Source organism: Somniosus microcephalus, chromosome 2, assembly GCF_052327205.1.
Source record: "Somniosus microcephalus isolate GS21.2 chromosome 2, FLI_Smic_1.0, whole genome shotgun sequence".
NCBI classification, from domain to species: domain Eukaryota; kingdom Metazoa; phylum Chordata; class Chondrichthyes; order Squaliformes; family Somniosidae; genus Somniosus; species Somniosus microcephalus.
In genome coordinates, this window is record NC_140988.1 from 71,468,621 (window position 1) to 71,490,042 (window position 21,422).

Below are 21,422 nucleotides of genomic sequence, written 5' to 3' on the forward strand. Positions count from 1 at the left end.
AGAAGATTCACCAGGATGTTACCTGGGATGGAGCGCCTCAGCTATGAAGAAAGACTAAACAGGCTGGGGTTGTTTTCCTTGGAGCAAAGAAGGCTGAGGGGGGACCTGATTGAGGTGTACAAAATGATGAGGGGCATAGATAGGGTAGATAAAGAGGAACTTTTCCCCTTAGTAGGGGGGTCAATAACAAGGGGGCATAGATTCAGGGTAAGGGGCAGGAGATTTAGAGGGGATTTGAGGAGGAACTTTTTCACCCAGAGGGTGGTTGGAATCTGGAACTCACCGCCTGAAAGGGTGGTAGAGGCAGGAACCCTCACAACATTCAAGAAGCATTTGGATGAGCACTTGAAATGCCACTGCATCCAAGGCTATGGACCAAATGCTGGAAAATGGGATTAGACTGGACAGGGATTGATGGACGGCGCAGACACGATGGGCCGAAGGGCCTCTTTCTGTGCTGTATAACTCTATGGGCTAGAAATTCAGTAGGCGTTGCGCCCAGTTTTCGCCCAAAGAGGGCTTTTGCGCCACTTTATGAGGTTGCGCCGATATTCAGCGCTGCGGTAATGGCGGCGTTAGCCAGTAGCGCTGCGCCGCCGCCGATGACGTCATCGGTGTGCGCAGTGCCCCGCTACCGCCCTGATACCAGCCTGACCGCCATATTGAGTAGCGGCCGCCTCTTCCGTAGCGGCCGCAAACAACGTTCAGAGACCGGGGACGTACTGCAGCCTTAGTGGGGCGAGTTAAGGTGGAGGTGCGGCCGGCCGCTTTTTCGGCGGCCGCCTGCCCGCACCTCCTTCCCCAGCCTCCTCCACCCCCCCCCCGCGGCATTACCGGCTGTTTTCCGGGAGCCCGGCACTTCTCCGTGGTGCCGGGCTCATTTGCCGGCACTAGCGAGCGGCGATCTCGCTGTTGCAGGCACCTCCCCCTTAAGAGAGGGAGGAAGGCCTGCAGTACCGCAGCCTGCCGCTCCGCAGCGGGTGGCGCTACGGCAACTAGTGCGCCGAAATTCAGTTTCAGCGCCCCAAGCGGGGGCGGCCACACCCTTGAACAGCGGCCGTCTTCGACTTGGGGCACTGAAACTGAATATCCGACGGGCGCGAGTGGCTCCGTGCCCAGCGGTAACTTCTGGGCGCAAGCGAGCTGGCGGGGCCTAACTAAATTTCTGGCCCTATGACTCTATGGGCTAGAAATTCAGTAGGCGTTGTGCCCAGTTTTCGCCCAAAGTGGGCTTTTGCACCACTTGATGAGGTTGCACCGATATTCAGCACTGCGGTAATGGCGGCGTTAGCCAGTAGCGCTGCGCCACCGCCGATGATGTCATCGGCGTGCGCAGTGCCCCGCTACCGCCCCGATACCAGCCCGACCACCATATTGAGTAGCGGCCGCCTCTTCCGTAGCGGCCGCAAACAACGTTCAGAGACCGGGGCAGTACTGCAGCCTTAGTGGGGCGAGTTAAGGTGGAGGTGCGGCCGGCCGCTTTTTCGGCGGCCGCCTGCCCGCACCTCCTTCCCCGGCCTTCTCCACCGCCCCCCCCCCGCGGCATTGCCGGCTGTTTTCCGGGAGCCCGGCACTTCTCCGTGGTGCCGGGCTCATTTGCCGGCACTAGCGAGCGGCGATCTCGCTGTTGCAGGCACCTCCCCCTTAAGAGAGGGAGGAAGGCCTGCAGTACCGCAGCCTGCCGCTCCGCAGCGGGTGGCGCTGCGGCAACTAGCGCGCCGAAATTCAGTTTTAGCGCCCCAAGCGGGGGCGGCCACACCCTTGAACAGCGGCCGTCTTCGACTTGGGGCGCTGAAACTGAATATCCGACGGGCGCGAGTGGCTCTGCGCCCAGCGGTAACCTCTGGGCGGAAGCGAGCTGGCGAGGCCTAACTAAATTTCTGGCCCTATGACTCTATCTTCATCACTATCTACTACTTTGCCAAGTTTTGTATCATCTGCAAACTTTATAATGCTGCGCCCTACACCCAAGTCTAGGTCATTTATAAAAGTTGTTAAGAGTAATGGACCTAAAACTGACCCTTGGGGAACACCACTGCAAACCACCACCCAGTCTGAAAAACATCCATCCACCACCACCCTCTGCTTCCTGTTACTGAGCCAATTCTGTATCCATACCACCATTTTCCCCTTAATTCCATGGGTTTCCATCTTTTTAACAAACCTCCTGTGTGGCACTTTGTCGAATGTCTTCTGAAAGTCCATAAATACAACATAAACTGCATTACCTTGATCAAGCTTCTCTGTTACATCATCAAAGAATTCAATCCAACTTAGTCAGGCATGATTTGCCTTTAACAAAGCCTTGATTAACCCATAACATTGTGAATGGAAATTTATTTTGTCCTTGATAATGGTTTCCAATAACTTCCCCACCACCGATGTTAGGCTGACTGGCCTGTAGTTTCCTGGTTTATCCCTCTCCCCTTTCTTGAATAGTGGGAAAACATGAGCAACCCCCTAGTCCTCCGGCACTACTCCTGTATCCAATGTGGATTAAAAGATTGTGACCAATGCCTCTGATATTTCTACCTTTGCTTTTTTCAGTAACCTAGGATGCATTCTGTGGTGTATGTGCCTTTAAGAGCAATTATGGTGTATGTGCCTTTAAGAGCCCCAGGTGTGCGTAATGCCGGTAATTGCCACTTGGGCTATATAAGCCTGTGTATTGTGTATATCCTTTAGAACCCCCCCCCCCAGACTTGCTTAGTAAATACCTATGAACCAACTCCTGTCTTCAGTGTCTTTATCTACACACGGACACTACAGTGGCGACGAAGTGGAAACGGACTTACCTGCAATTCGGCAGCACCTCAAGGACATCGATTCCTCCAGCGTCCAGAAGACTCAAGGAAGTAAGAGAAACTGTGGTTTCACCAGCTGGTCAAGCTGGTGACAGGTACTGCGCTAATCCTTCCTGGGCGTCAGGCTGGAGCTCCAGCGGCGGGCTCTACAGCTGAGACAGGCCGCGAAATCGGAGGCAAGCAATAACGGACTGGGAGGGTGCACTCGAGAGACGGCCGGCGCGGCAAGCAGGTCAGCGTTTAGACCTCCGTCGGGAACGAGTCTCCAACAGTGAATAAACGGAAACCACAGTAAAACAGCATTGTTATCGGTAGCAGCGGCGGGAAAGCGCGGGAAGCGCCATATCGTTGCTACAGAAAAAAAAAAAGCGCGGGAAGCGCCATATCTTTTCTGAAATGCCTAAATCTGGTAATATTGAGGCTTTTGATGGCGAAATAGAAGATTGGACCACATACGTGGAAAGAGTAGAGGTTTATTGCACTGCAAATGGAATAACAGATGAAAAAAAAGCTTCAATACTTCTGAACTTAATGGGCGCGAAGACATACGGGCTGTTACGAAATTTAATCACTCCAGCCAAACCAAAGGACAAGACTTTTAAAGAAATTGTTGATACCCTGCAGGAGCATTTAAACCCAACACCGCTGCTGATAGCGGAATGATTCAAGTTCTTCAAGAGAAATCAACACAAGAATGAAAGTAACGCTGATTACCTAACCGAATTAAGAAAGCTATCAAAGTACTGCCAATTCGGAGCAGGACTATCGGATTATCTTCGAGACAAATTTGTTTGCGGTCTCTTAAGTGAAGGAACACAAAAAAGACTGCTTTCTGAAAAAGATTTAACATTGGACAAAGCTTTCAGTATGGCTGTATCATACGAAGCAGCAGCAAAAGGAGCTGCAGAGATACAACAAGAGACACAGGACTTCGGCACCCATAAAATGACACAGGAGTTCGGAAGATGTTATCGCTGCAGCAGATCCACCCATAACCAGAGGGACTGCTGGTTCAAGGGCAAAGCATGCAGGCAATGTGGTAAGATTGGACACATTGCACGGGTATGCCAATCTGGACAAAATAAATCCACTGACAGAAAACAAAAAATTAATAAAGAAAAGTACAGGAAGGTACAAATGATGACGGACAATAGCTCCGAAGACCAGAATAGCGATAGCGACTCCGGAAACAAGAGACTAAGCTGTCTCAAATTACAAAATGTACTTGCCAAAGAGGATTACCAAACCATTTGGGTTACCCTCACAATAGCAGGGTCCCCAGTTAAAATGGGACTAGATACAGGATCAGCTCTAACCGTAATAAATCGACGAGATTACGAGAGGCTATTTTCGCATATACCTCTAAAAGACACATCCATTATCTTAAAAACATATACGGGGCAGAAAGTCTACCCCAAAGGAAAAATAAGGGTGCCTGTGGTATACAACAGCAAAGAAATACAAAAGTTGTATTTATACATTCTACAAGATGGTGGTCCACCGTTGTTGGGACGTGAATGGATAAGGAAGATACGTTTAGACTGGCACCCCATTCAGGCACTGACGGTGACCAGTAAGGAAAAAAACAATGATGACATCATACCTGAACGATTAAAAGACATCTTGGCCAACGCCAAAGAAGTGTTTCAAGAGAAACTAGGAACCTTGAAAGGCATCACCGCCTCAATAAAAGTGGAAGATACAGCAATTCAAAAATTTTTTAAGGCAAGACCGGTGCCATACGCAATACGTCCGGCAGTCGAGGCAGAGCTGAAGAATTTGGAAAAGGCAGGCGTATTATCCAAAATAGATTGGAGCGAATGGGCAACACCCATCGTTCCAGTCATGAAAAAAACATTGAAAAATAACTGAGGAACAGAAAAAAATTCGCATCTGTGGGGGATTTAAGGTGACTGTAAACCCGGTCCTTCACACGGTACAGTATCCTCTTCCGAGGATAGAAGATATTTTCGCCTCACTATCCGGAGGGAAACGTTTCACAAAAATTGACTTGGCACAGGCATATCTACAGATGGAGGTTGAGGAGACCTCTAAAAAGTATCTCACAATAAACACACACAAAGGCCTGTACCAGTACAATCGACTGGTTTTTGGAATAGCATCAGCTCCAGCTATCTGGCAAAGAGCTATGGAGCAAGTCCTGCAAGGGATTCCGGGGACTCAATGCTACCTAGACGACATCCCTATAACAGGAGAAAACGACAATGAGCACCTTGCCAATTTGGAGCAGGTGCTCACTAGGCTGAAAGAACGGGGCCTACGAGCAAATCACCCCAAGTGCGAATTTTTCCAAAATCAGATATCATATTGTGGCCACATAATTAATAAGGAAGGGTTGCATAAGTCACCTGAAAAAATTGAAGCAGTTATAAAAGCCCCAGCACCTGAAAATGTTTCACAATTAAGGTAATTCCTGGGATTAATAAATTACTATCATAAATTTTTACCGAACTTATCAACTATTCTACACCCTCTTAATGATCTTCTACAGACAGGAGCGATTTGGAAATGGAACGAAGACTGTAAACGTGCCTTCCATAAATGTAAAGACTTAATCACATCCGAGAAAATTTTGGCTCATTACAACCCATCACTACCAATCAGACTGGCGTGCGATGCATCCCCTTACGACATAGGAGCGGTATTGTCCCATAGATTCCCTGATGGCTCGGAACGGCCGATAGCTTTTGCGTCACGCTCATTGAACTCAGCTGAGCGTAACTATGCCCAGATAGACAGGGAAGCACTCAGCCTGGTATGGGGAGTGAAGAAATTCAACCATTACCTACACGGACAAAAATTTACCTTGCTGACTGACCATCAACCCCTCATCTCCATATTCAACCCTAAAAAAGGTGTCCCCATTATGACGGCACAAAGACTACAGAGGTGGTCCCTTTTTCTAGGGGCACACCAATACAACATTGAATACAAAGGGTCAAAACAGCATGGGAATGCTGACGGTTTATCATGCCTACCATTGCCAACGATAGAAGAGGCACCTACAGTAGACCCAGTAGAGATATTTCACTCTACCATAGTGGAATGTCTACCGGTGACAAATTCTGCCATTGAAAGGGAGACAAGAAATGACCCTACTCTCTCACGGGTCTACGATTTAACAGTGAAGGGATGGCTAGCACATGGCGAACCACTGTTGCCAGCATTCTCGCAAAGAAGAGAACAGCTGTCAGTGTGCCGAGGAACCTTGATGTGTGGATCCAGAGTGGTGATTCCACCCAAACTCCAGGATAAAGTGCTAAAGGAGCTTCACGAGGGGCATCTGGGTGGAGTGAAAATGAAGAACCTAGCTAGGGCGTTTGTATGGTGGCCAGGTATCGATGGAGACATCGAAGACATGACCAAGAGCTGCCTAGGATGCCAGAAGGTCCAAAATGCTCCGCCACAGGCCCCTCTACATCCATGGGAGTGGCCCTCATCTCCCTGGCAAAGGGTGCACATCGACTTTGCTGGTCCATTTATGGACTCAATGTTCTTAATCGCAGTTGATGCACACTCCAAGTGGCCGGAGGTAATAAAGATGTCCTCCACCACCACGGAAAAAACCATCACAGTATTAAGGACCATATTTGCCAGGAATGGGCTGCCGGAGCAGATATGTTCTGATAATGGACCGCAATTTGTGTCCGAAGAATTCAGAAAGTTCTTAAAGAACAATGGGGTAAAGCACTACACGTCCGCCCCATACCATCCCGCCACCAATGGATTGGCTGAAAGGTTTGTCCAGACCTTCAAGAAGGCCATCAAGGCCATGGGTAATGAAGACATAAAACTTCAGCACAAGGTGGATAACTTCTTATTTGCATATAGGAATGCAACGCATATGGTTACTGACCAAACTCCCGCCATGATGTTCTACAATAGAAACCTAAGATGCCGGCTGGATTTGGTCAAGCCCAACATCCGAAGGGACGTGGAGAACCGGCAGTTTCAGGGCATGAATGAAAGGCCAACTAGGGCCTTCCAGATAGGCCAACCGGTTTTGGCCCGGGACTACCGTACCGAGAAATGGCAGCCTGGAACTATCTGCACATGATTAGGACCACTGATGTATACCGTGGACATCGGAGACAGCATAATAAGGCACCATGCTGACCAAATCATCAAGTCATCCGAAAAGGGACAACCTACACCACCACTCTATACATCTAACGATGAAGTATTGATACCCATATCTACCTCCGATCCGGTGATACTGGAGCCCGATGAACCCGACACTGGCCTTCAAGCCGAATCAGCCTTGCCAGAAGAACCTACTACACCACCAGAAACTACTACACCCCCGAGGCGTTATCCGGACCGAGTCAGGAAGCCTCCTGAGAGACTAACTTATAATTAATTAATACAGCAATGTATATTATTTTGCATATAACATGTAATTAATAATTACTTAAAATATGATGTACTAGTTAGCTAGAAGGGAGGAATTGTGGTGTATGTGCCTTTAAGAGCCCCAGGTGTGCGTAATGCCGGTAATTGCCACTTGGGCTATATAAGCCTGTGTATTGTGTATATCCTTTAGAAACCCCCCCGCCCCCAGACTTGCTTAGTAAATACCTATGAACCAACTCCTGTCTTCAGTGTCTTTATCTACACACGGACACTACACATTCCATCCGGACTAGGTGACTTACCAACTTTCAGTAATGCTAATCTTTTTGTATATCATCTCTATTTATCACTTCATAGCCAATGAAGTACTGTACATTTGAAATGTTGCTGGTGTTGTAATATAAGAAACGCGGCACCCAATTTGCGCACAGCAAGGTCCCACAAGCAGCATTGTGATAATGACTGGATTATCTGTTTTAGCAATGTTGGTGAGTGGTAAATATTGGCCAGGACACCAGGAATGTCTCCCCTGCTATTCCTCGAAAAGTGCAATGGGATCTTTTATATCCACTTGACAGGGCAGACGGAGCCTCGATTTAATATCTCATGTGAAAGATGGCGGGGTCGATTTTCCCACAGGTGCGGGGAATTGTCGGGTTCCCCGAATGTCGGGGTTCCCACACGAACGTAAATGGGTCTGCCAGATTGATGCAATTTTCCCTCAATTGGCCAATTCATTTCCAGCATGTGGGAACCCTTGCTAATTGACTATTTCCAGTCAGAAAGCCCCACAGTATGATGTCATCATTCGTGGTGCTTTTAAAGTCTATAACAAGCATTGCAACCTCTGCAGGCTTCCATACGAACCACACAGGATGGTAGAGGAGCCTGCAGCAGCTGTGGCCAGTGCCAGACCCCGAGCTGGCAGCAAATTCGACGAGGCTTCACTGCAGGCATTATTAGATGGGGTGAGGGCCCACAGGGAGGTCCTCTTCCCTAGGTCAGGGAGGAAGAGGCCTCCCACTGAGACCAAGGCTGCATGGATGCAGGTGGCAGCAGATGTCAACTCGCTGGGAGTCACCAGAAGAACCTGGATACAGTGTCGGAAGCGATTCCATGACCTTCACCGTACAGGAAAAGTATGAAGTTTCCATCACCCTCAAACTGATCCCCATTGCCTTTCCCCACCAGCACTCAGCTTTAACACTCTCTTCCTCCACATCCCACTTCACAGTCACATCCATGCACCCTTACCCATTCCCTCTCTATGCTCACGCTCACATAACTATTCCACCATGCAGCCCTCACACTCCCTCTCACTCTGATGCTTTGAGCACAACTGACAACACACAGGGAGGGCCCTTGGTCTTGCAGCCTCACACGATCTTTGTCTCCTTCTAAGTATCTATGCTATGCAATCTCTACACTCACTCCTTCATTCTCACTCAAACTCCACTTGTCTCCCTCATTGCAGGAAAAGAGAGCTCACAACAACAGAGAGCGAGCTAGGACTGGAGGAGGGCCACCCTCAATAGCCCACTTGACCCCCTGGGAGGAAGGAGTCCTGGAAATTGTCGGGGCTAATGTGGCTGCGGAAGCTGGGGAAGGAGAGACAGGGGCAGGCCCGCAAGCTGGTGACAGAATAGTTTTCCATCTCTCTCATTGGCATAGCATGAGTCACTGTTATGATTCTGAAGCTACATCATTTGGACTTATGAACATCTGCAAAATCCAATGTGTATGTAACCTTGGCATCACATCTCTACCTCTTTCCTTTACTCCCCCACAGGACCATCCGAAGCCCCCGTCCCCACTGCGGAGGAGGAAGAGGCTGAGCAGCCAGCTGCCTCAGAGGAAGCTCCCACCTCTGAGGTGCAGCGCCAGCAGAATTCACCGCACCCAGCACCAGCGCAGACACTCACACCTCGGTGGGACCTTTGCGAGATAGCGTAGTTTTGTCACCTGGTGTATCACAGCTCACAAGTGAGCATCAGCAGATGGTGGAGACAGGGACAGTAGTGGAGAGTTCTCGTCGGAGGGCGCAGGACTCTGCCGGCTCAGCTCAGCTGCATGTCGACCCTCTGCCTCTGGGTCCATCCGCAAGAGAAGAGGTGATGGATCTCCATGCACAGATGCAGGAGTCTCTAGCAGGTTTTGTCTCCAGTGTCACTGTGAGTGTGGAGCGAATGGAGGAGTCCATAGCGAACATGAGCAGAGCCTTTGTGGAGTCATTGGCGCATGAACGCATCACCACGGAAAGGATGGCAACCTCCGCAGAAAGGATGGCTACAGTAGAGGAGAGGATGGCTACGGCCATGGAGGAGCTAAGTCGCCAGAGTGTTGAAAACATGGTGGGTGTTCAGAATAGACTGACATCTCTGGAGGAGCGATGGTCAGCTATTGAGCAGAGAAACCAGACCTTCATGGCAGGCCCTCTGAGTAGGACTGCCATTGTAGAAATGGGTCCCCATGGCCCCCCTGATGTGCAACAAGCTGCTCTCAAGCCACTTGCAGGCACTGAGGGGGACCTGACCCATGAGAGGGAGGTTGGTTGCAGACCTCAAGGAAGTGGGTGCTCCTCTCCAAGCACTCACACTTCCATGCCACTGCAGAGCCCTCATTCAGAGCCCCGCCGGAGTACACACCCAACGGAGATAGAGGTCTCAACCCCTGCACAGCCGCAGGAGCAGCAGACTGCTGGCAAGCCCTCCAGGCTCGCCACCCCAGAGGACGCCTGCCAAAGGTGTCGAGACAGGAGCAGCAGGAAAGTGAGCAAGGGGTCGCCACATCTGCTGAAGCCACAGCGGAACCACTATGTAGGAGCACGCGTAAGAGAAAAATAAAGCACCACTAATCACAAGGATAGTCACTTGGGTGAAATGTTGTGTTTATTTTAAAAACGTCATCAGTTGGTTAATGTAAATAAAATTTCAGATGGCAACTTCTGCAGTTGTGGCGTATGTCATTTCGCAATTGGGGCTGGAGGTCCTCTAATGCCAAGAGGGGAAGGAAAAAAAGGCCTCCCATGCTTCTGGTAGGTGCCTCAGTTGAGGAAGCGCTGAGTGAGGGTGGCAAGAGGGGCTTCCCACGAGCTCACACTGGAGAAGTGTGTGAGGCTCCAACCTTCCATAGCTGTGCTTAAGCCTTGAACAATTTGCCCCAAGCCTGAAACAACAAGGTCCTACAACCTACAAATGTTATCGGATTAAATCTCTTCTTTCCTGATTGACCTGCAGCTGAAAGTAAGCAAGCCGACATTGTTCACGCCAGGTTTCATCAGCGGGGTTCCCACCAGGCGTGTTTAGTGTGGGAAAAGGCTGAAAATAGCAAGGACCCCTTAAAATGGCATTAAAGATGCCAATTATTGGTGATTAGGCTCCCGACAACCAGTCCCGCCAGATGCGGGCGGGACTGATTCAGGTCGGATTGAAACTCGGGCGGGGCGGGGAATCAGGCGGGGGGGGGGGGTGCGTGGTCGCGACCCCCTATTTTTGTGATTTTTTTTTTCCTCCCCCACACGCCTGAATCCCCGCCCGACGGCTCCCGGAAAATTGATCCCAGCATCTCTAACACAGAAAAACCTCACAGTACAGATAGAGGCCATTTCTGCCCATCAAGCCTGCACCGACACATATCCCACCCGATCCCCGTAACCCCTACACCAACACATATCCCACCCTATCCCCGCGTATTTAATCCCCCTAACACTAAGGGTCAATTTTTATCATGGCCAATCAACCTAACCCCGCACATCTTTGGACTGTGGGAGGAAACCGGAGCACCCGGAGAAAACCCACGCAAACACAGGGAGAATGTGCAAACTCCACACAAACAGTCACCCGAGGCCGGATTCGAACCCGGGTCCCTGGTGCTGTGAGGCAACAGTGCTAACCACTATGCCACCGTGCTACCACAGTACAGCACTCCCTCAGTTCTACATTAATTTAATTACTTCAGGCGGAGATTTTTAGTTGCAGTCACTGGAGAGGAATTGTTAATAGAATAGGGAACAAAATGCTACAAAAACAACAACTTGCATTTATACAGCGCCTTTATTTTAAAGAAGATTGACTAAAATAATATCATGAGTGAGAGGTTCTAGTTATGGAGAAGGCTTGAAAAGTTGCACCTTTTTCACTGGGACATAGAGGTTACAGGCAAACCTAAAGAGCTTTCATTATTAGTAAAGTGACTTAGAGAATAACTAGTGAAAGATTGTTTCCAATATTTATGGGGAAGCGGGGTGGGGATGGTGTGTGGTGGTGCGCAGTTTTGCATTCAGGAAACCTGGAGGAACTGGTTTCCCTCAGCTCCAGACTGGCAGGTCCTGATTAACATTTTCTGTCTCGGTTTCCCTCCGCAGCTGGCCAGATTAAAAGGCTATCGGGCGCACAGGTCTTGCCGGGGGGCGGGGGGTGAACAGGGGCTGGAAAGGGGGTAGATCGAAAAGGCTGGTGGGACGGGGGAAGATTGAAAATCCTGGGGTGGGGCAGTGATCGGAGGCTGGAGAGGTGGGAGATCGGAAGGGTTGGGGGGAGATTAGAATGGCTGTTGGGGATGGGGGGGTGGCGGGGGCGGGGGCGGGTGGTGGGCGAGATCGGAAAGGCCAGGGGAGATCGGAAAGGCCAATCAGAGATCGGAAAGGCCAGGTGGAGATCGAAAAGGCCAGGTGGAGATCGGAAAGGCAAGGTGGAGATCGGAAAGGCCAGGTGGAGATCGGAAAGGCCAGGTGGAGATCAGAAAGGCCAGGTGGAGATCGAAAAGGCCAGGTGGAGATCGGAAAGGCAAGGTGGAGATCGGAAAGGCCAGGTGGAGATCGGAAAGGCCAGGTGGAGATCAGAAAGGCCAGGTGGAGATCGGAAAGGCCAGGTGGAGATGGGGAAAGCTAGGGGGAGATTGGCTGTGTCAGGGAGGGGTGATTGGATGGGTCAGAGTGAGGTCGGAGGCTCCAGGCGGGGATCGCAAATATTGGATGGAGGGATTGGAAAGAGGGGTGCCGCGGGGGGGTCATTGGGAGATGGTGGCTCAGGGGGACATCATGGCTTGGGGTGGGTGGGGGTCCAAGTGTTGGGGGGGAGCAGTTGGACGATCACAGAAGTGGTTTGCTGGCAGCTTGGTGGGCCGGGGGAAAGCACTCTTGCTCGTCCTGGTCCCCAAGCATTGCTGGAAAGGCACTGATCTGCTGTATCCAACAGTCCTCACCTTCCTTTACCTGCCGGGTTTCCCAAGACCCGGGAAACCTGGTGCGACAGTGTAAAATTTAAAATGGAGGCAAAATCTGAGGCACGCAGCCTCATTAAACTATTTAACTGAGCCACCCTCCTCCTGTGAGCGGGTTGGTTGCCTGCCCCCCCGTCCCACCTCCGTTAAAACCAGAAGTGGGTGGGTTTGAGGCGGGTTGGTTTTGGATTTGTGGTTTGTAACATTGCATTAGACCCAAACCCACCTGTTTTGGGGGGTTAAACTTCCCCCCAATTGTTTCCATTGGTTGGTAAATTAATAGCAAGGAGGCTTAACATCTCTAAACCCTTTGCTAACTTGCTCAGCTCGCCACAAACCATTGAAAGTATTATAAGTCCACATTCTCACTGGCACAAGATCCCAGCAATCCCATCACTACTTCCCCTCAATGCTCCACTTAATCTCTGTGTCGGCAAGAGCAGGCAGGTTTGAGTTGGAATCATGCTCAAGCCTGGGTTAAATTGCAATTGGTTTCCACTGATGTAATAGGAACGTAATTTTTATAAATTCAGAAAGCTCCTGCCAGTTTCTAGCAGGCACCTCAGCCATCTTACTAAGGCTGAACATTTTAACACAGTGAGCAGTTAAAATGGTGGCCAGAGCATTTACAGTGGGAAACTAAGAAATTTACAGCATAGAAGGAGGCCATTCGGCCCATCTTGTCCATGCCGGCCGACAAAGAGCTATCCACCCTAATCCCATTTTCCAGCTCTTGGTCCATAGCCTTGTAGGTTACGGCACTTCAAGTGCATATCCAAGTACTTTTTAAATGTGATGAGGGTCTCTGCCTCTACCATCCTTTCAGGCAGTGAGTTCCAGACCCCCACCACCCTCTGGGTGAAGAAATTTCTCCTTAAATCCCCTCTAAATTTATGACCAATTACTTTAAATCTATGCCCCCTGGTTATTGATCTCTCTGCTAAGGGAAATAGGTCCTACCGATCCACTCTATCTAGGCCCCTCATAATTTTATACACCTCAATTAGGTCTCCCCTCAGCCTCCTCTGTTCCAAAGAAAACAACCCCAGCCTCTCCAATCTTTCCTCATAGCTAAAATTCCCCAGTCCTGGCAGCATCCTCGTAAATCTCCTCTGTACCCTCACTAGTGCAATCACATCCTTCCTGTAATGTGGTGACCAGAACTGTACGTAAATCTCCTCTGTACCCTCACTAGTGCGATCACCTCCTTCCTGTAATGTGGTGACCAGAACTGTACGTAAATCTCCTCTGTACCCTCACTAGTGCAATCACATCTTCCCTGTAATGTGGTGACCAGAACTGTACGTAAATCTCCTCTGTACCCTCTCTAGTGCAATCACATCTTCCCTGTAATGTGGTGACCAGAACTGTACGTAAATCTCCTCTGTACCCTCACTAGTGCAATCACATCTTCCCTGTAATGTGGTGACCAGAACTGCATGCAGTATTCTAACTGCGGCCTAACTAGTGTTTTATACAGTTCAAGCATAACCTCCCTGCTCTTATACTCAATGCCTCGGCTAATAAAGGCAAGTATCCCATATGCCTTCTTAACCACCTTATCTACCTGTCCTACTCCCTTCAGGGATCTGTGGACATGCACTCCAAGGTCGCTCTGTTCCTCTAAACTTCTCAGTGTCCTACCATTTATAGTGTATTTCCTTGCCTCGTTAGCCCTCCACAAATGCATTACCTTGCACTTGTCCGGATTGAATTCCATTTGCCACTGTTCTGCCCACCTGACCAGGCCATTGTTATCTTCCTGCAGTCTGCAACTTAACAGAGCAGTAAGTCATAGCATGCAATTTAAAAGGCCCCACCATCTGGTGGGTGGGGTGTGTTAAAATTAACCCCACTGTAATTCGTCCTCAATGTAAAGCACTTTGAAACATCTTCCTATATGTGATGAGCAAGGTACAAACCATGACTATAATTTATATTAACTAACATTTCATTTCACCATTTGCCTTGGTAAAGTTTTTAGAATGTAATAATAGAAGCACAACTTTAACGGGTTTGTTTGGTCGGTAAAACAAAGCACTAATGTTCAAGACTTATCTGAATGTTAAGCAACAAAAGTTGATAATGGTCCAAGGTTGAAGTCCATGCAGTAAGTTAACAAGTTCATATGACAACTTTTACTGATTTTTTCCTGTAAAAACAATAGCACTGAAGTTGTGATACGTTTAAAGAAAGATTTGTATTTATATAGCACCTTTCATGACCTCAGGGTGTCCCAAAGCACTTTACAGCCAATGAAGCGCAGTCACTGTTGTAATGTAGAAAACGCAGCAGCCAATTTGCACACAGCAAGCTCCCACAGCCAATGAAGTAATTTTTTGAGGTGTAGTCACTGTTGTAATGTAGGAAACACAGCTGCCAATTTGTGCACAGCAAGCTCCCACAAACAGCAATGTAATAATGACCAGATAATCTGTTTTAGTTATGTTGATTGAGGGATAAATATTGGCCAGGACACTGGGTATAACTCCCCTGCTCTTCTTTAAAATAGTGCCATGGGATCTTTTACATCCACCTGAGAGAGCAGAAGGGGCCTCGGTTTAAATTCTTATCTAAACGACTGCACTCCCTCAGTACTGCACTGGAGTATCAGCCTAGATTTATGTGCTCAAGTCGCATGGGGTGGGACTTGAACCCACAACCTTCTGACTCAGAGGCAAAACTGCTACCAACTGAGCCACAGCTGACCCATTTTGTTCATTATTCATTACTCCAGAGGGTAGGAGAGAGTCACCCCTTACTCCCGGGGGCGGGTGAGAAGGGCTCATTAATCTTTAGTGCTGAGGGTGGGAGAGGGAAGTCACTCAAGTAGCTGTACTTTTCCTGCTTTTTTCCAGTTCTGACAAAAGATCATCAACCTGAAACGTTAACTCTGTCTCTCTCTCCATGGATGCTGCCCTGACCCGCTCAGTTTTTCCAGCGTTTTCTGTTGTTATTTCGAATTTCCAGCATCCGCAGTATTTTGCTATCGTATTGCTGTACTTATTTTCAATCATGATTACATTTTAATATTTTATCTTTGATTTTTTTTGAAGAAATGGCTGGAGAGAACCCCTGGACTTGAACCTGATGGATTTAATTTCTGGGGCAAACTGAAAATCAACATTGAAAGAGGACTGAGGGAAGAATTTGCAGATATCCAGGTAGCCATCATCATCAAATTGAACCCAGCATAGGACAGCAATGTATATTTTTGTACTTGTCGATAAAGCAAAGTGCATATTGTTTAACATTTCTTGGAAAAGCATTCTGTATAGATGAACACAAATGAACACAAATGTACACTGACATACAATTGAAACTGTGTAAAGGGGTTAATACATTCTTAATACTAATAAAAGGGAATTTGTGATAGGATAAATATGGAATATGGTGAGTAATTGCACTAAAAAATCAGATTAAAGTTTAACAGTCTTTTGTGGTACTATGATTTTATATGAAGTGTCCTGCATAGGAAACTATGCAGTAAAATTATATTTGCAGATATTAGAAGAGAAATCCATTTTAAAAAGTATAAAGCATATTCAATCTTCAAATGGTAAACTACTATACAATCATTTTGTTTTACAAAAGTCCAAGCCTGCATTTGAGGATAAAGAAGACATGCTGTGGGAATTTAACAAACGAAAGGAAGTACTCACATCACTGTTCGATGAAAAACGTCATGAGCATCTGTTGAGTAAAGGTAGGGATACAAATTGTATAGTAAAAAAGCAGACTTTTCTGTTTCTAATAAAGCCCACCAAAATAATGGGAAAACATTACAACTGAAAAGACTGGGAATATTTAGGAATATAATTTCAGTGGGGGCTTTGTGATCTCCTGCCATAGGGGTGATTTTAATGCTACCCTCCTGGTGGAAGCTGGGCAGTTAAAATCCCCCACGCCAGTTACCTACCCTGGAGTCACCAGGAGCTGATCTACCGGTATTTTCACTGTAGGTGGCAAGAACACCCGTCCAAAGCTGGCAGGGTTCCGACCTCAATTTCCCGCCAGACCTACACAACAGAAAACTGGATCGGGCCAGAAGAGGCCTGAAAAAGTAATTTAATGTTTCTTTTAAGTTTACTTGTCAGGCCAAGAGGAGCAGTAGTGCTCCTCTGGACTCCACAAGCAAATTTTAGGCCTCCTCTGTTGCGAACAACAACAACAACAACAACTTGTATTTATATAGCGCCTTTAACGTAGAAAAACGTCCCAAGGCGCTGCAAAGGCTATTTTAAGACAACAAATTTGACACCGATCCACATAAGGATAAATTAGGGCCGATGACCAAACGCTAAGGAGCATCTTAAAGGAGGAAAGAGAGGTAGCGGGGCGGTGAGGTTTAGGGAGGGAATTCCAACGCTTAGGGCCTAGGCAACAGAAGGCACGACCACCAATGGTTGAGCGATTATAATCAGGGATGCTCAAGAGGGCAGAATTAGAGGAGCGCAGATATCTCAGGGGGATTGTGGGGCTGAAGGAGATTACAAAGATGGAAGGGGCAAGGCCATGGAGGGATTTGAAAACAAGGATGAGAATTTTGAAATCGAGGCACTGCTTAACCGGGAGCCAATGTAGGTCAGTGAGCACAGGGGTGATTGGTGAACAGGGGTGATTGGTGAACAGGACTTGGTGCGGATTAGGAAATGGGCAGCCGAGTTTTGGATGACCTCAAGTTTACGTAGGGTGGAATGTGGGAGGCCAGCCAGGACTGCATTAAAGCAGCGGATGAACTGAGGCAAGGGAGGAGACGGGTGATGTTATGGAGGTGGAAGTAGGCGGTCTTTGTTATGCTGCGGATATGTGGTCGGAAGCTCATGTCAGGGTCAAATATGACACCAAGGTTGTGAACAGTGTGGTCCAGCCTCAGACAGATGTTAGTGAGAGGGATGGAGTCAGTGGCTAGGGAATGCAGTTTGTGGTGGGGACCGAAAACAATGGGTTTAGTCTTCGCAATATTTAATTGGAGAAAATTTTGGTTCATCCAGAACGGTCCAGTATGTCAGACAAGCAGTCTGACAACATAGACACCGTTGATTGAATTTTTCGAGGGGGTGACTAGGTGTGTGGATGAGGGTAATACAGTTGATGTAGTCTACATGGACTTCAGTAAGACTTTTGACAAAGTCCCGCATGGGAGACTGGTCAATTTGGCACATTAGATCCAAAATTGGCATAGTGGCAGGAGGCAGAAGGTGATGGTCGAAGGTTGTTTTTGTGACTGGAAGCCTGTGTCCAGTGGTGTACCGCAGGGATCGGTGCTGGGTCCTTTGCTGTTTGTAGTGTACATTAATGATTTAGATGTGAATGTAGGAGGTATGACCAGTAAGTTCGCAGATGACGCAAAAATTGGTGGAGTGGTAAATAGCGAGGAGGGACGCCTTAGGCTACAGGATGATATAGATGGGTTGGTCAGATAGGCAGAACAGTGGCAAATGGAATTTAACCCTGAAAAGTGTGAGGTGATGCATTTTGGGAGGACTAACAAGGCAAAGGAATACACAATGAATGGTAGGACCCTAGGAAAGACAGAGGATCAGAGGGACCTTGGTGTGCATGTACATAGATCCCTGAAGGCAGCAGGACAGGTAGATAAGGTGGTTAAAAAGGCATATGGGATACTTGCCTTCATTAACTGAGGCATAGAATATAAGAGCAGGGAGGTTATGATGGAGCTGTACAAAACGCTAGTTAGGCCACAGCTGGAATACTGTGTGCAGTTCTGGTCACTTGGAAGGATGTGATTGTATTGGAGAGGGTGCAGAGGAGATTCGCCAGGATGTTACCTGGGCTGGAGCACTTCAGCTATGAAGAGAGACTGGACAGGCTGGGGTTGTTTTCCTTAGAGCAGAGCAGGCTGAGGGGGGGCCTGATTGAGGTGTACAAAATTATATGGGGCATAGATAGGGTAGATAGAAAGGAACTTTTCCCCTTAGTAGAGGGGTCAATAAGCAGGGGGCATAGTTTCAAAGTAAGGGGCAGGAGGTTTAGAGGGGATTTGAGGAAAACCTTTTTCACCCAGAGGGTGTTTGGAATCTGGAACTCACTGCCTGAAAGGGTGGTAGAGGCAGGAACCCTCACAACATTCAAGAAGCATTTAGATGAGCACTTGAAACGCCATAGCATACAAGGCTACAGACCAAGTGCTGGAAAATGGGATTAGAATAGACAGGGCTTGATGGCTGGCGCAGACACGATGGGCCGAAGGGCCTCTTTCTGTGCTGTAAAACTCTATTGGATTTTCATTGAGGAGGCGGGTAGGAGGCGGGACTACAACTTTCGGGGTTGTAGTTCCGCCTCCATCGAGTTCTAGCCAACCCACGCGATTTTGACTTGATTGACCTTGTTGAGCCCACCCAGCGGGCTCAGCAGGCCAATTAAGGGCCACCCGGCAACAAGTGACATCACAGACAGACATTTCATCTGTAAAGAGCTTTTGACAGAAGAAATATCAGCGTTTCACAGCTGTTTGAAGCTGTCAAACACTGACAATCTGTACTCCAGGTTAATTCCTTCCTCGCAGGATGATTTAGAGATCTCCCCGGAACAGAAAGCTGAATGCTGCAATTTTTGACAGATCATGGCCATTCTGCTTTCTGTGCCGGTGAGATAAGGGACTCCCGAGACCTGAAGGAAAGAAAGCTGTAAAGGTAAGTAAAACTTCTTTAAACACTTTACTCACACCAAACACACTTACCTCTTCACTCATGCACCCATCACTCACCTGAACACCGGACATCTCGAACCCTCCAAGCCCTTCATCCCGACGGCCCACCTCACTAACTTGGCGTGGTTTCGAGCCGTCGGGAATCCCACATTTCACCAATGGAAATAGGGATTAGGCTAAAATTGGCAGTAATCCCCTTCCCGCCTCGGGGAGGCGGGTCCCAGTGCGGGTCGGGTACGCGCCTCCTTTGAAACTGGCATGGAGGCGGGTTGGGGCGGGATGCATTCGTGCCCCCGATTTCAGGATTTTAACCCCCCACATGCCTCCAACCCCGCCTCCACGGCCCAATGAAAATCCTGCCCTATGACTCTATGACCGTGGAGGGGTCGAGAGAAGAGGTAGTGAGGTAGAGCTGGGTGTCGTCAGCGTACATGTGGAAACTGACACTGTGTTTTCGGATGATGTCGCCAAGGGGCAACATGTAGATGAGAAATCGAAGGGGGACAAGGATCGATCCTTGGGGGACACCAGAGGTAACAATGCGGGAGCGGGAAGCGAAGCCGTTGCAGGTGATTCTCTGGTTACAATTAGATAGATAAAAATGGAACCAGGCGAGTACAATCCCACCCAGCTGGATGACGGTGGAGAGGCATTGGAGAAGGATGGAGTGGTCAACCGTGTCAGAGGCTGCAGACAAGTCAAGAAGGACTATCCCCCAGAACTGATCGTGGGGACCACCATGGGACGGCCTGGTAATTTCTGCTGTGGACCTTCCTGCTCCTGAGGTTGGCGTCCGGGCCATGTGGTACCTCCCGCCGACTTCCCACCCCGAATGGGGTAAACTACCCCAGGCCTCATTTTTGCTGCGGTGGGTTGAGTTTTGAATTGACATCAAAACCAAACCAGCAAATCTGTCCCCTCAGTTAAATCGGGGCCCATTCTTCTAGGGTTTCAGCCAATCTGCTATCGAAGGTATGGCACGCAATTGGGAGAGACCCTTGGAAATTACGGGTGTTTTAAGTGGAAACCCTTTGCCCGAACTCAGAAAAAGCTCGGAAAGCTTCTTTGTGGGGCTGAGCAATGTAAACAGTGGAAGTAAAGATCTCAAGTACAAAATTATTAACTGTTACATACAGATGGGTAATGTATTTTTACAGAGAATTAAAACAAACTGGGAACAGGTGAAATGTGCAAGATGGTACACAAAGGTCATCTCAGTCAAGCTGTGAAAAGGCAATGGGAAGACAAAGGATGAGTAAAGCAACTCCAAAATAGATGGTACACAATGGAATTTTTTATTCATTCGTACGTGAGATGTGGGCATCACTGGCAAGGCCAGCATTTACTGCCCATCCTTAATTACCCTTGAGAAGGTGGTGGTGAGCCGTCTTCTTGACCCGCTGCAGTCTGTGTGGTGCAGGTACTCCTATACTGGTGTTAGGCAGGGAGTTCCAGGATTTTGACCAAGCGATGATGAAGGAATGATCATATATTTCCAAGTCAGGATAGTGAGTGACTTGGAGGGCAACTTGGAGGTGGTTGTGTTCCCATGTGCCTACTGCTCTTGTCCTTCTAGGCGGTGGAGGTCGAGGGTTTGGGAGGTGCTGTCGAAGAAGCCTTGGCGAGTTGCTGCAGTGCATCTTGTAGATGGTACACATTGTAGCCACGGTGTGCCGGTGATGTAGGGAGTGAATGATTAAGGCAATGGATGGCGTGCCAATCAAGTGGGCTGCTTTGTCCTGGATGGTGTCGAGCTTCTTGAATGTTGTTGGAGCTGCATTCATCCAGGCAAGTGGAGAGTATTCCATCACACTCCTGACTTGTGCCTTGTAGATGTGGAAAGGCATTGGGAAGTCAGGAGGTGAGACACTCGCTGCAGAATACCTAACCTCTGATCTGCTCTTGTAGCCACAGTATTTATGTGGCTGGTCCAGTTAAGTTTCTGGTCAATGTTGAATCCCCCTTTATCACAGAATCACAGAAACCCCACAATGCAGATAGAGGCCATTTCGGCCCATCGAGCCTGCACCGACACATATCCCACCCAATCCCCGTAACCCCTACACCAACACATATCCCCATTTAATCCCCCTAACACTAAGGGTCAATTTATCATAGCCAATCAACCTAACCCGCACATCTTTGGACTGTGGGAGGAAACCGGAGCACCCGGAGGAAACCCACGCAAACACGGGGAGAATGCTTTAGGGTGTTGATGGTGGGGGATTCGGCAATGGTAATGCTGATGAATGTCAAACGGCAGTGTTTAGACTCTCTCTTGTCAAAGATGGTCATTGCCTGGCACTTGTGTGGCACGAATGTTACTTGCCAGTTATCAGCCCAAGCCTGAA

At 48.5% G+C, this 21,422-nt stretch overlaps 1 protein-coding gene across 8 annotated transcripts in view; it reads left to right on the plus strand.

The window, feature by feature from the left end:
• Positions 1-21,422, plus strand: part of LOC147122761 (tryptophan 2,3-dioxygenase-like) — a 150,425-nt gene that overhangs the window by 56,812 nt on the left and 72,191 nt on the right. For all 8 annotated transcript variants that reach the window (XR_015081564.1, XR_015081565.1, XM_086010385.1 and 5 more), the window contains exons 7-8: positions 15,455-15,562; positions 15,993-16,104. Coding sequence is in view for 6 of the 8 variants with exons in the window: in XM_086010385.1 (XP_085866511.1) it covers positions 15,455-15,562; positions 15,993-16,104 (220 nt within the window). In the remaining 2 variants the exon portion in view is untranslated. The remainder of the gene's footprint in view (positions 1-15,454; positions 15,563-15,992; positions 16,105-21,422) is intronic.